The sequence below is a fragment of the Pongo abelii genome, chromosome 13 (genome assembly GCF_028885655.2).
Source record: "Pongo abelii isolate AG06213 chromosome 13, NHGRI_mPonAbe1-v2.0_pri, whole genome shotgun sequence".
Classification (NCBI taxonomy): domain Eukaryota; kingdom Metazoa; phylum Chordata; class Mammalia; order Primates; family Hominidae; genus Pongo; species Pongo abelii.
Window position 1 is genome coordinate 44,078,269 of NC_071998.2, and position 15,651 is coordinate 44,093,919.

Consider the following 15,651-nt stretch of genomic DNA (forward strand, 5'->3'; position numbering starts at 1 on the left):
ACTCATGTCTCATTAGTGTTTCCTAAGGTTCTTTGGAAGTGAACAACAGTTTAATTAAGGGCTGACGTAAACACGTTTCTGCACACTTTCCCTGCAGCATTTTATCACATTAGAATTGATCAAAATTGTTGCCTTGGGCTGACTTGAACAGATATACATCTGGAGCGCCATTTGTGCAAGCCGCCGATGAGTCAAGTACATACGCTGTGTTTCACAGCGAGTGTCTTCCTTTGTAGATGAAATTACCTTGTTGGGAGATGAGTTGATCTAACTCTTTATTTGCTTAAGTCCTTATCTCTTTGAAGTGATGATGTGAAATAAATGACACATCAAGGCCTAGGATATATATATGTTACAGTGCCAGAAATATATATAGTATGGTCAGGAAAAATCATGTGATAATTTGATTTTGCAAAATACTTATTTAAAGGGATGCTTAAGAATAAATGAACCAACTTTTTCAGTAGCCTACTTGAACTTTTTTCTTACATGGTGATCTTTTATTACATATTCAACTACACGATGAGTTTCTAAAGTCATAGCTAATTTTCCAGTTATAAATGTAAACATGGGTGTACACATTGAAGAATAACACCATCAATGTGAATCTTTTTTAAAAAATTATTCTCTCTAATCTGTCATTAAGAATAATTCTTTCTGCAATCCAATATTATTATGATTGCAACTATTTAATGCATTTCTATCTTTAATTTCTGCCCTCTCTACTAAACCATGAGTATCACCAAGACAGGGACCACGTGGTATTGTTTGGCATCTTGATGCATAGCCATAGTTCCTCACACTTATTAGAATCTCAGTGATTGATTTTGTTTTCTCTTTGCTTTACAGTCAGCTACTTCTCATCTGGTGATATTTATTCATGGAACATGAATTTTAAGATATACTGGCTATGGTTATTTTTCTCATCCTGCGCTACTAGTCATCACTTCATAATACAGTTTCTTTCACATGCGAGAGATTCTAAAATAAGCTGCCTAGACACGGTGCCTGCTTTACCTCTTCTTTCTTTCATTTCTACTTTTATTTTCATTCTCTTCCCAAGTAGCATATTCTTCCAGCCTCTACATCTTTTTGTGTTTTTGGTAAAAGCATGTTCCTTAGGAAGTAAGCCATTAGTCACCTTTTTAAAAAAAAGTATATGCTGTGGATACAAGTAAATAACAATGAAAAATCCATAAAGTAATATAAGATACAAACAAAAGATCATTAATGAAATCTAGATCTCAGGGTTTTCCAAGAGAGATTACTTAAGGAGAAAACAAGTTTGTTCAGTGGATGAAACATTGTTCTATGGGTGGAATAAGGAGAGTGGAAAAGCCTCATTTTCTAGTTCAAGGGAATGTCATAGACCAGGGATGGCACAGAGTTAAAAACATATTTCTCCTGCTCCTAACGGAAGCCATAAGAAAATTAGCTTCCCTGAAGTTTAAACAAAATGGAATAACAAAGAAAAAGAGCTATTTAAAAATGTGATACTGTGGTAGATCTTGCAATGAGAAAGATACTGTTTGAAGGATACGATGCCAGCTGCTGGTTTTTATAAAGTGCCATGGTGAGGAAGGCCTGGAGGAGACTAGGAAGAAAATTTTTGGTTCAACCAGGTATAAGTGAAAAGGGTGGTGAGAACAGAAAAAAAAAAAAGTCAAATTTTTGGAAAGTTTTTTCTTCTAAAATCAATTCATTTATAAATTATTACTTTCTAAATCAAATTTAAGTTGTTTTGTCTGATTTTAAGCCATCACTGGCCTGTCCTTCTTTCTCATCAACTACCAGCAACTCCTCCCTCCCTCCCACCAGTAGGAACATCAGCTAATCTTTTGCCTATCATTTTGTATCTCTTTTCAGCTTCTTTATTTTATGTATTATTCAACTTATGCATTATTATGTATGCATTATTCAAGTTATATATTTATGCATTATTCAACTTTATTATTATTCAACTTATTTTCAACTTAATCTTTTTATGTATTATTCTTCCTGCTTGAGGGACAGTAGATTGTGAAAAGCGTGGCATTTGTTTTTCTTCACAGAAAGGTCACTTTAAAGTATGTCTTCTATATATTCATTCTTCAAACTTTTTTTGTAGCATATGAGCACATTAAACATAGAAACAATATCATTTTTCACCTTGGCATGAAGTCTTTTAGACTGTAGACATTCAAAATAAATTAAAATTAAAATAATACTAGTTTGGTTCATGATTAAAATGTAGTAGCTAGAAGCTCTATCCTTACTTTTTCCCCAGATAATTGATCTTTTATTTCCCCTTCTAGTCTAGAGAGGGTTTTTTTTTTTTTTTTTTTTTGAGCAGGGATTCACTTTTGTGTCTTCCTAAGTTCTTAGCATAGTGTCTTCTGCGTGCTGTGTAGCAGTATATTTTTATTAATGGGCCAAGAATTAATTTCATTTAATGAGAAAACAAAGGCAATTAAACCTGTATTCTGATACTACCGTTCTTCGCCTGTTTCTAAAGCAAATCCTTTCAGTTTGGTCAGTGAACCTTCCCATTCTTATATTTACTATTATAAGTTACTTTTGTTGTTTAAGGAAAGAGTTTGTGGTTCCTTTTGCAACTTGAACAGCAAACTTTATTCTGTTTCTTCTGTGTTGGTCTGTATAATCCTCTATGAAGGTACCATTATTATTAGGTGCATGCCCAAAAAAGAATTGAAAAAATAAATGGACCCGTAATAATTACTCAGTAAAAGCAAGTGTGTCGTTTTGGCTAAGAAAATACAAATGCTTTGCTTCTTAAAATTTATATAGTTTACATTAAAAATTACATAATCATCTTCAACTTCTATATAAACACCCTTGATTTATGTGCCCTTTACAAAAGGAGACCCATGAATTTGCCTGAGTTTAATGAAAAGTCTGATATAGTTACAGTAGTTGCAATTGCCTTAATTGATCCTCTTCTCCAGAAATGACATACCCAGAATGACACTGTTCTGTTTCTCAAGCTGTGGTCACATTAATTTTTTTTTTTTTTTTTTTTTTGAGACAGAGTTTTGTTCTTGTCGCGGCTGGAGTGCAATGACACTATCTTGGCTCACTGCAACCCCTGCCTCCAAGGTTCAAGCGATTCTCCTGCCTCAGCCTCCCAAGTAGCTAGGATTACAGGTGCCCACCACCACGCCTAGCTAATTTTTGTATTTTTAGTAGAGACGGGGTTTCACCACGTTGGCCAGGCTGGTCTCGAACTCCTCACCTCAGGCGATCCACCCGCCTCGGCCTCCCAAAGTGTTGGGATTACAGGCGTGAGCCACTGCACCTGGCCTAAATTATTTTAAAATGAGGTATAATTATGCTTTATTATTTATTCTATAGAATTTTTAGAAACTGATTTACCCAGTTACATTTTACTTGAAATTTATATTTAAACATAGGTAAAGCAGAAGAGTATCAGTGAAAAGTTCCCAGTTTCTTTTTCAAACAGTTAATTTTAAATTAAAAATTTGGAATGGCAAGTTATCGCATCATCTATAACAAGAAAGACAGAATAGAGGTTCTTTCCACCTCTTTATAATCTGTATGTCTATGATTTTACATCCATTAGTTAAAGGCCTATATTTGTAGTATTACCTTTTGAAATCACATAGCTCTTAAGCGAAATTAAGTATTATTTTTGGCATCTTGAAGATAGCTGAAATGAGCTTTCTTTGTCTATTTTTTAAACCATGGTTTAATTTTTTTTTCTTTTTTTTATAGTGGCATTAATTGCTGTGGTTTTATGAACAATTTATTTCTGTTTTTTTTTTTTTGAAAAAGATTTACAGAAATGGTTCTCTGACTCATCAAAGTTCTGATAGATTCACAACAGTCAGTTAGTCACAAATTGTAGCTTACAGCTACAAATACGCCTGGCATTTTTTGTAGACTGTGATGTCTACGGCCTTTACAGTAGCATATTCATCCTTTAAATGCCACCATACTGAAAGTGCATATTTAATTTTATGAATGCCTTTACCAGAACTTAGGTAATTTTTCAAATGGCAAAATGTAATGATAATTACTTTCTTATATTAATAGCACCATAAGGTCTTTTTCTAATTTCAGGAAAACTCAAAAATGCAAATTGTGTACATTTTATATGTGTGATAAAGTTTTGGTGTTTTTTTCTTTTAATAAAGATTTATTTTCTTTTAGAGATACATGCTGAACTACTTAGAAGCAAAGTTATATGATATCTGGGATTTGCTTCAGAGTACCACAGGGAGAGAAAGTGTAGATGGGGATAAAGATGAAATAAGATTTGTTATGAATTGATCATTGCCAAAGTTGGGTTATCGGTACATGAGGATTCATTACAATTCTGTCTACTTGTGAATACAATTAACATTTTTCATAATAAAATACAAACTTTATAGCTCATATCATTTTTATAACATTTTACTATAAGTTGATAAACTTCCATTAAAGTCAACATCACTCAAGATGTTAAAACCAAGGCACATCTCTCAACTCCCTGCTTATTCCAACAAACTGCATGGTACAGTTTCTTAGTCAACTAAGATGATGACAGTCTACATCGCTTAATAATTTAATTGGGTGAATCCTGTTAAAATATTTATTGCATTAGCTCTATCATGATTCTTATTTCAAGCTCTCATGATCTGTCTTTTAGCAGTATTAAATATTTATGAAATGAATGAGTGAATGAAGCCTGAAATCTCTGAATTCTTTTCCTATCACAGCACTTTTTGCAATTCCTTCTTACTTGTCCACATCACCTCACTAGATTTTAAGCTTTAAAGGAGCCGAAAGTGAGTCCAGTTCACCACTGTGTCACAGACTAGTGCAGCGTGTGGCATACATTCGGTCTTGAACAAGTATTTATGGAATGAATGTATAGATGCTTTTGAAGTGGTCTTCATGATTTCTGTCTCTGTTTTGGCCAGTCCGCCCTCCATTTAGTTTCTGGGGGGATTGTTTTAAACTGTCATTGTGATCATGTTTTGCCCATCTATGGCGTTTCTCCAATGAGGGTAAGCATTCAGACATTTGTACAGGAAGCTGGAGACCCGTCATCCTGTGGGACCTGCAAGAGGCTTGCTCCTCTTCTTCATCTTTCACCACTCCACACACTGTTTACTTGTGTATTCTGTGCCATCTTTTTTTCTGAGCATTTCCTCTCTGAGAATGTCATCCCCATTCACATTTTGAAAATGGCACCAATGGGAAATGCCTTCCTCATCCTGGGGAGACTGAGACGATCTCTGTCCTGTACGTCGCAGCTGGGAATGTAGCAGCAAATGCCAAAACTTCCCTGCTCTCAACACACATTGTACCTCTCAACTGTTCACAACCATTTTCTTCTAATCATTTTCCTCCTCACCAACAGTGAGCATCCCTAGAGCAGGAATTACTTTTAATTTCTTTAACATCTTCATTTTACCTGGCCGGTACAGAAACCCAGTAAATGTTTGCAGAAGGAGCAAATTAAGGAATGTGTTTTTTGCTAATCAGGTGAATGAGTTTTCCATAAAAGCTGTGAAATCAGTGATATCGTGACCAACATACCTGAAGGTTGTTTTTCACATTTGCACCAGTTGTCCTCTGTCAAAAGACAATCTTCTGAATCATATAAATCTCAGAATGAAATGCTGAGGTAAAGAGGGCCTTTGTGTGAACGAAGGGGCTAAAGGAAACAAGACTTTGGGTTTTTTAGAAGTTTAAGATTTCTTTAGTAATGGGAATAATTCTGATGATAATTTTAATGAAGGCTTCTGCTAGCTTCCATGGAGATTGAACGAATATTTCAGAGCTCCAAGATAGCTGGATCATTGACACTCAGAATATATTTTGTAAAAGAGCCAAAGTATAAGAATACTAAAATATTGCAAGATGAGATCTGTCATTATGTTGACATGAACCTTAGAGCTTAAGAAGGTCATGGAGCTTTGGGTTTTTCTCTGTTTCTCGCAGATATGTCTTCTCCGACTACTATGAAGAAGCCTGAAAAGCCATTGTTCAGCTCTGCATCTCCACAGGATTCTTCCCCAAGACTGAGCACTTTCCCCCAGCACCACCATCCCGGAATACCTGGAGTTGCACACAGTGGTGAGGAGTTTCAAGCATAGAGGAGAAGCCTCCTTCTTGTCTGTAGGGCCTAATCCCTTAGGGACGGAGCAAAAGTTTATAAATAGAGCTATGGCAACCATATTTTCTCAACCCATATGGGGAGGGGCACAATCCGATCAAATATTTTTGCTTCTCGATTTATGAGAAAAGATTTCTCCGGGTGCAGGGGCTCACACCTGTAATCCCAGAACTTTGGGAGGCTGAGGCGGGTGGATCACGAGGTCAGGAATTCAAGACTAGCCTGACCAACATGGTGAAACCCCGTCTCTACTAAAAATACAAAAATTAGCCTGGCATGGTGGTGTGCGCCTGTAATCCCAGCTACTCAGGAGGCTGAGGCAGGAGAATCGCTTGAGCCTGGGAGGCAAAGGTTGCAGTAAGCCAAGATCATGCCACTGCACTCCAGCCTGGGTGACAGAGCGAGACTCCATCTCAAAAAAAATTTTTTTTCAAAGTCATACAAGTAAATAATATTTATAATATGTATTTTAAAATTACCTTTATCAAAAAGATTGTTATCAGAAGAATGTGGAAAATATGGGTACATAGCTATCTTCATTATAGCTTCAGGATTGGTCCTGATATTTTACTAAGGGAAAGATGGAATTTCAATTATGTTGCTGAGTTTAGAGTATTTCTAAAGGCATTAAGACGTAAGGCACTATTTCTGTAGATGTTATTTTCTACATGTAAATCAATATTTATCTATTTGAGAGTAATCAGAGAATAAAAGGTACTTTTCTTTGACAATTGTTTTATATGCCCAAATCCTTTGGGCTAGTACACTTGATATTGTGTCTGATATCTTAATTTAAGTAGGAAAATGAATCCAATATTTGACATTTGTACTTTAACCAACAGCTAATATCAAATCTTTCAAAAATTAAAAATGAGATACAGCTAATAATTAACACTGTGTACTTTTTACCTAGAGAGGAGTAGACTGCATTTTAGGTGGAAAAAGTTTTATATATAAATATGTTAATAGTGAAACTGTTATTGGTTTAAATTTATAGTTAGGCACTTCCTCATCCTTCTAACTAATCGAATCTGGTTTTTAAATCTTTATGCAAACAATGTAACATCTTTTAAAATAAAGTCCTTATTAGCTTTGGTTTGTAAGTATATGTTGATATTTGTTGGTGCTATACTTAAAAAAATGCATGGCCTTTATTGCTATCATTAAAAAATTATGAAATCGAGAGAGGACTATACAACTTAAATGTGGTATAAGAACTTTTGCATTTATTACCTATACCATTGAGATAGGTGAAAAAATCAGTAACTGTTTCATAGGTTTGTAATGTTGAATATTTGGACAGAATTAACTGAGAAGTCAAATCACCCATTTGTTACGACACCTGATGAAAATATTCTTATTTCTAATGTGAAAAAAAGTAGACAATATATTTTTAGATAACGAAACAGGAGAGACCTAGATGAGCCCTCCACCTTGGTCCTTCACCCGATATTTGTTCTGTATCTGTATATTAAGGCCTGTGTTAGGCATCTTGTTCAGAAAGATCGTTTCTTTCCTTAAAGAGTTCAGGATATAGTGGGGAGAGAGTGGGGCCACGTCATTGGCTGGGCATCTAATCTGAACATGACTAGATAACCTGAAGAAGGATTAGATACCTGGAAGATACGTGTTCTGAGCTAAAGTGTGATGGCAAAGTTCACCACAAGAAGGAACAACAAACTAGGAAGAAGAGGGGCAAACTGGGAGACAGAGGGGCAAACTAGGAGGAAGAGGGGCAAACTGGGAGGCAGAGGGGCAAACTAGGAGGAAGAGGGGCAAACTGGGAGGCAGAGAGGCAAACTAGGAAGAAAAGGGGCAAACTGGCAGGCAAAGGGGCAAAGGAGGCAGAGGCAACAGCATGTATCAGTGCATTAGAGGCCATTGCAGCAGGGAACTGCCATATAGCCAAGGATCCACAAATCTCTTCGTCTGGCCAGAGATGAAGCCAAAGAAGTGATCCAGGACTCGGTCTCAGAGTACCTGAGGTTGTGTGTACTGAAAAACCTGTTGGGATTTTATTCTGGAAGCAGTAGGAAGCCACTGAAATATTTTTAGCGGAGAAGTTATATGATTATAATGGTATTTTTAAAAAGTCATTCACATAGCACTATAAAGGATGTGTTGGAAGGAGCAAGACTGAAGGAAAGAAGACAATAAGATGTATATTGCAAAGAAGAAAATAAGATGTATATTGCAAAAATATACATCTTTGCAATAATGTATGCAAGAATACACATACATGTGTATGTATTCTTTCATAATAAAGGAAAACTTTTTTTTTGTCTTGTATTTTACTTTTCTTATTTTCTTTTTTTTATTTTTCTTTTCTTTTTTTTTTTTTTTTGAGACAGGGTCTTACTCCAGGCTGGAGTGTAGTGGTATGATCTTGGCTCACTGCAACCTCTGCCTCCCAGGTTCAAGCAATTCTCCTGCCTCAGCCTCCCGAGTAACTGGGATTACAGGCACTTACCACCCCGCCCAGCTAATTTTTGTATTTTTTTAGTAGAGATGGGGTTTCACCATGTTGGCCAGGCTGATCTCGAACTTCTGACCTCAAGTGATCCACTCCACCCACCCCGACCTCCCACAGTGCTGGGATTACAGCCGTGAGCCACCATGCCTGGCCTGCTTTTCTTATTTTTAAAGGACTAGAATGGCTTTTATGGAAAAGGTAGTCATTTTTACTCTCAGTTTGAAATACAACATTTTACCCAGTGGTATCAGGCCACCTACAGCTCATGCAAGCACAGTGCCAGGTTGCCTATAGATTTGAGTTCGGATTTGATTTCTGCAATTTCACTTGAAAAGAGATCTCCTCCAGAACTATTAAGGCCAAATTAATCTCAAAACCTAAAGGACCCAAGATGGAACTATGTATATATCTTTCCAGGGTTTGTGTACAGATGTGAGCAAAAATCATGGTTAAAATGAGCTGAGATTAAGAGCACTTACACACTAAGTAAAAGATGCCCAGTTTTTCTTAGATGTTTGTATTTCCTTAAGTGATACTTTCAAATGGGTATACTTCTTAAATAAAGTAATACCTCAGTAAAGAGTTTTGTTCTAAGAAATACGCATTTGTTCTCTGAAATGCATACATTTGATGAAGGATGCTCAAACTTCAGTATGTAGAAAGATTACATGGATACTTATTTAAAATATACATTTTGGTGCCTTACTCCTAGAGGTCCTGATCCCCTAGGTCTGTGTGTAGACCAAGGGATCTGCATTGTAAGAACAATACAGAGAATTTCAGAAACAGTGCTCTGGACGTTCAGAGAACAAAGTTGTGACTATAAAATTGAATTTATGTTTCTTCTATTCTATACATTCTTAATTTCTTGTATCTTATGAAAAAGTTTTTTTTGGGAGAGGTAAGCAATACATCCCATAAACAGGTCCCCCCCCACCCACATAGTTTCAAAGTTGGAGATAAATCATTCCAGGTGACTTCCCTTTATAGGTTATAGCTAGAATTTATTTTTTTCATGTTCTTTAAGTTATCTCATAAAACAGACATTTATCATTTATAATTTCCTATTATTTGAATTGGGAAATATTAAAATAGAAAGACATTTACTTTTCACTTCTACATATATTTGTTGGTAGTTTTAATTTGTATTTCTATGATTATTTCTCTCAACATAGAGATAATGATCATACGATTACACTCTTTCTCCATCTTTCAAACGTAAGATTTATATTTCAAAAACTGAACAATAAATTATAAGAATACTAATGTTGAAAAGTTATAGTAAAATTGAACATTGTCCACATTGCATGTGTTTTATATAGTATTTCCCTTTATAAAATTATAAAATATGTGATTTATGGGTAAAGTAATGTACTTACCTATATGAAAGTTTAAATTTTCATTGCTGTGTGTTTTATTCTTGGTTTTATATTAACAATATCTTTTAAACTACATATAGTAAAAGTTAAAGTAGAAAGAAAAATAGTTGCAGAATAGAGCTCTTTTGGTTTTGAAAGAAACATTTTCATTAGGAGAGTTTCTAGCTCTATGTTCCAATGTTCATAAGCATTTATACTATGACCAGACAATTATAAATGACATGAGATGATGTTGTATTAGTTATTGTCTTTCCTTCTAAACAATTGCCAGGTAGGATGTATAGGGGAAATGTTTTATTTGAAATTGAATTTCACTTTTGTTTATAATTTTGGTAGAAAATTTTTGGGTCTTTTGCCCTCTACTTAATGCTGTGACTTGCTCTGGACTTATGAGACGAAGTGTTTTTTGTTTGTTTGTTTGAGATGGGGTCTTGTTCTGTCACCAGGTTGGAGTACAATGGTGCCATCTCGGCTCACTGCAACCTCCGTCTCCTGGACTCAAGTGATTCTCCTGCCTTAAGCTCCCAAGTAGCTGGGATTACAGGTGCCCATCACCACACTCAGCTAATTTTTTGTATTTTTAGTAGAGATGGGGTTTTACCATGTTAGCCAGGCTGGTCTCGAACTCCTGACCTCAGGTGATCCACCCACCTCGGCTGCCCAAAGTGCTGGGATTACAGGTGTGAGCTACTGCACCTGGCCTAAAGGTTTTATAATCAAAGAATATGTTTTCAATGGGATATAACTTTGCTCAAAGAAGTGTTTTATCAACTATTGACATAACCTATAAAAGAGAAACTTATTTTGTAACCACTCACGGAGCTAGGAAGTAAGATTGTTAATTTTCTAGAGTGATGTTTTGTCTCTGTGTAGTTAGCAGTACTGGTGTTGAGAATAAAAATGAAAAAGTAACTGTTGTTTTAGGAGAGCTTGGTTAAATCACGGAGACAAAAAATGAATGGTTACCAGTTTTGTAGTTTCACAGCATTCTTCAGGATCAGAATGGAGCAATAATGTAACCCGCTGACGAGTCAATCTTTCCTTTTCTGTCTTCTGCAGTCATCTCAACTCGAACTCCACCTCCACCTTCACCGTTGCCATTTCCAACACAAGCTATCCTTCCTCCAGCCCCATCGAGCTACTTTTCTCATCCAACAATCAGATATCCTCCCCACCTGAATCCTCAGGATACTCTGAAGAACTATGTACCTTCTTATGACCCATCCAGTCCACAAACCAGCCAGGTAAAAATAAGAGAGAAAATAAGATTAGCACCTAAGGGAGATGGGACAGGTCTAATTCTGAGACACAAAGGTTAGTCAGACAGTGTGTCTGGCAGAACGTCAAGCCTTGAAATCCATCTTCAGGAAGTTGCTTGGTGACTCAATAAGTTTTTATTTAAAGGTGGCTGAATGACAGGTAGGAAGTGTGTTGCCCCAAAGGGTACATTTGTGAAGATGGTTTAATGTTTTTGGATTTTCATTGACTGAAGGGAAAGTTTATGCAGAAAGTACATTGACAGGAAAGCTCTGGGCTGGAGTTCACACCTCTTAAATACCTGGTTTGACACAGAGACAATGTGCTTATTTCAGGCAGGAGTAAGGTATGTGCTAAAATAAACACACACAAAAGAACTTACAGTTGTATTTATAGACCAACTATTAGGTATTAAAATAAGCTTTGGTAATGTAAACATTCTCAGTGTTTGATGACTACTTGAATATTCTTTGCAGAGACATGACTTACATTTAATAATGAGTGACATTACTAGAAGCGTCTTTCTTTCTTTCTTTTTTTTGGAAAGATTGTGCAGCGGTTTGGGGATGCATTTTGTAAGTGTAGTGACTCATGAGCATTTCTCACTCCCCTAGACATGTGGTTTCTTCTACCGAGAGGTTACTTCATAGGAATTTGGTATATGAGCATTTTCCACAATCAAGTAGACAGTCTTTGTGCCAAACCTGGGGCTATCAATAATTGTAATATCTAAAACATGTAATGTAATTTTGATATTAGGATCTGGTATTTAGCTTTGCTGCTTTACCTCTAAGACTCCTGTCCACTCATTATACCTTTTAATATTTTGGAGAATTTTCACAAACATTCTGTCATTACTACTGTGGAACACGTCCTGAAATGCTAGTAAATAGTGTGTGTCTATCGATTTATAATTAGCAAAGAAAGGTGAGAAAAAAATCCCTTTGGTCTTAATTTGTTAAAATGAAACAAAATGGTCCTTTCTGAACTTTTAATTTAGAATAACAACGTATCCAGGACCCTTTGGGTTACTTAAAAAGTTATCACTACTTTTAGTTTGACTGACTAAGATATTAAACTCAATATTGAATTTTGAATTTGAAGTTAAAATTATTATTCGTATTTTAGAAGAAAATGTTAAAATGTTGTAGCACTTCTCATGACTGAAGTACTAAAGACAGCTAAGTAAGAGTGGGATCTTAGTATATCATTTAGAAATAAAATTTGTTGTCAGCGCATGGATTCAGAAGTCTCAGTTCCATAGAGCATTTTGCTAGACTCAGCTGGGAACAGTGCACACAAGGTCTGATTTTAATTTGTGTAGAATTTCCATGAATAACAAAGTCTAATTAAGACATCCATTAAAAGTCCTTAACGTTAATTCAGTGTGGAAAATCTTAGAGTTCCATTGGATTTTTTTTTTTTAACTGATGTCTTAATTAGGCACTGTTAGGGGAAAAATTATGCAAATTAAAATCAGGCCCTTAGTGTTACACGTTTCTTTAATTATTCAGTGCTTGTTTTACGTATATTTCAATTTCTTTATAAGTTAAGAGGGCATATTAGGTGATAATCTGCCTATATTGTTCTCAGTTTTTCTTCACCTTTTGAAGATACATATCACCTTCTAAGAGAAGGATATTACTCTCATCTCAAAAAGAAAAAAAACAAAACAAAAGAAAAACTAGCAACAAAAAAACTCGCAGGATTTTGTGTAATAGGAACCATGTGTAAAGTAGAATAATCCTTTCCTAGTGCTGTTAGCTTCACCTTCAGACAAGACATCTCTCTTTTCTATCTACAGTATGAAAGTTCATCTATTAACAGCCTTAAAAGATAGAAATTTTTAGTGTAGCTTCATCTGTTTGAACCAGTAGAAAACTGAGGAGAAAATAGCCCTCAATTCTTCTGACCCTGAGTTTTAGGAAAGTTGTCTGCATTGGCTTGGGAATTCTTTCTTTGTCACCTTTATTCTTTTCAAATGAGAGAAGTGTCTACTAGTTCATGTTGTTCAATTCCAGTAGGTGAAGCTTGTAGAATGGTCTGGGTAAGATAATATATTTGGTGGCAGCATTTCCTTGAAATTATTGTCATTCTGCTCCAGACATTTTGTTCCAGGTAGGTACTTTCAAACTGTTTTGGTGAACACTGTATGTAGAAACATTTTTACCATTGAATGTACCACCAGTGACAAAATGAGACCTGTCTTCTTTCTTAAGATGTTTAAAGCATTTATTTCCAATGTTCAGATAACCAGAAATGGATGGTCTGCTGTAGAAACAAACTACTTTTTCCCTTTGAAAGGAAAAATGGGTCTTTATAGTTAACTGCAGATTTTTTTTTTTAAGGAACAGTGTATCTGCTTTGATTTTTAACTCCAACTCAAAACCAATTAATTTGCATTTCAAAATAGAATTCTTGGTATTTACCATTTTAGCTTTAGAAATGGAAAAAAATCAGTACTCCTTCACCATTCACTTCTAGTCAGCTGTTGCTTCTCAGTATTCTCCAGCACTGCACTGATTTTGATTTTTAAGATAAGCAACTGAGATGCCTTTTCCTCCCCACAGCAATTTTGAGATTAATTGCATTACTGCTGCACCAATTATAGTGAGACAGTCATGCTATTCAATGGAATATTTTGAATAAAATTAGTTTAAAGATGTAACTCTCCCATAGGTTTCCATATTGGAAAACTCTGGTCAATTTTCCTGACATCAAGTTAAATACTTAAAATTACCCGTGATGAATAATCAGGATATTCAGGAAGTCCATTTTCTTTATAGAATAAATGTGGCCTCTGAGGAGCCTAACCGAAGACTTAGTTCATGTCTCTAAGTCACAATATTTAAGTGTTATTAGCTGTTCATCTTTTTCTCTAAATAAATGTCTACTTGTAATTTATGTGCAGATATTTAGAAAAATACTCTGCTTCATTATTTTTTTTTGCCTTTAACAGTTCAGATTATAAAGACTATGTACTTGTCAAGAATAGCCTTCCAGCAAACTGTGATGAACACCATGCAGTGGAGAATTCCAACATGGGTATAATCAAAAATAACATTCTCAGTCTAGAAAAATATATTCCACTATTTCTTCAAAGAGTGTATCCTTAGGATTTTGTTTCCTACCACGGAAACTATTTTTGTACCCAGGGGCTAAAACTCAGATAATAATATCTTTTCTATCATTGCCCAGAGGGTTTTCTCAGTTAATTCCCACAAATGTCAACAATGAATGTTTTGTGTAACTCTCCATGCACCACCATGGATGTAAGAGTAACTCAAATAACAATGCTCATTTGCTTGTCCTCTGCTTCCCCTCCATACATTTAATTTACTTTGGAAATCTTTTATTTGTAGGTGTAAGGACAAACGTAGCTCAGCATTTTATATCATTGTATGACCTCTGAAATTTTAGATGCTTTACATCTCATTCTATCTTCTTGTATTAGTAAATCATCAAAAGTTGACCGTAGATCTCGGAATCTAAATTGCCTAATGTGTGCATCTCAGCACACCTGTGTGTAAGAGAGCTAGAGTTTTGTATGCAGGAGAACGGCTCTTGACTGTAAATGATGAAAATTCCAGAATTCGTTGTGTTTGATCTCCTAGATATTTTTGTGTCCTTTGTTTCAGTGATATCATCATGTAGGTGAAAATTGTGTTCTAAAAGCCAAACTGACTCATTATAGAAAATGAAGAGCAGAGAATAAGGAAGCATTGGGTTCCAACTCTAGCTAGTTCAGTAAGGAATTCCATTTTAGCCTTTGGGCTAAGCATTTAAGTCTGCACTTGAGTTTCTTGGCCTACTACATGAAAGGATCAAGTCTACCTGGCTCTCAGGGTGCTGTAAAGAGGAATTAACCTATACCATGACGTGCTTTGAAGATGAAAACCTTCTTTGAAATGCTGCTGCTCCTTATTACTACCAACCATTGACTGGCCTCTCCAACTCCGACTCGAGAGGGCCTGTGTGGCGCCTATGCGCAGTGTGCTGGATCCACGCAGTCGTGTGTGCTGAGTGGACTTGTTGGACAAGATGACTGCCTTTTGGATTGCTTCACCCGGCATTCTGTTTTTGTTTTGTAGCCTAACAGCAGTGGTCAAGTAGTAGGGAAAGTGCCTGGCCATTTCACTCCTGTCTTGGCACCCTCTCCCCATCCCAGTGCAGTGCGACCTGTGACCCTGAGCATGACAGATACTAAACCCATCACTACATCCACTGAAGGTGAGGCAGCTTCACCTACAGCAACCAGTAAGTATTTCTGTAGGAAATGAGAAATGTCCATCAAAGGCACCATTGGATATCTGATCCAAGGTGGAAAACACGGCAATTTTTCCAGCTACCCGACCAGATGGAGATTTCTCATTTAAGTGGAGCTAGCAGGCATGGATGTGGCCCTGCTATCACAGGCT

At 36.0% G+C, this 15,651-nt stretch overlaps 1 protein-coding gene across 14 annotated transcripts in view; it reads left to right on the forward strand.

Moving 5' to 3' along the window:
* The window catches only part of NFIB (nuclear factor I B), a 245,679-nt gene that overhangs the window by 195,616 nt on the left and 34,412 nt on the right, over positions 1–15,651 (forward strand). For 5 of the 14 annotated variants that reach the window (XM_054519869.2, XM_054519871.2, XM_009244444.4 and 2 more), the window contains exons 7-9: positions 5,950–6,084; positions 11,036–11,220; positions 15,325–15,490. In XM_054519869.2, coding sequence (XP_054375844.1) covers positions 5,950–6,084; positions 11,036–11,220; positions 15,325–15,490 — 486 coding nt within the window. The remainder of the gene's footprint in view (positions 1–5,949; positions 6,085–11,035; positions 11,221–15,324; positions 15,491–15,651) is intronic. The other 9 variants (XM_054519872.2, XM_054519874.2, XM_024252154.3 and 6 more) reach the window with 4 other exon arrangements.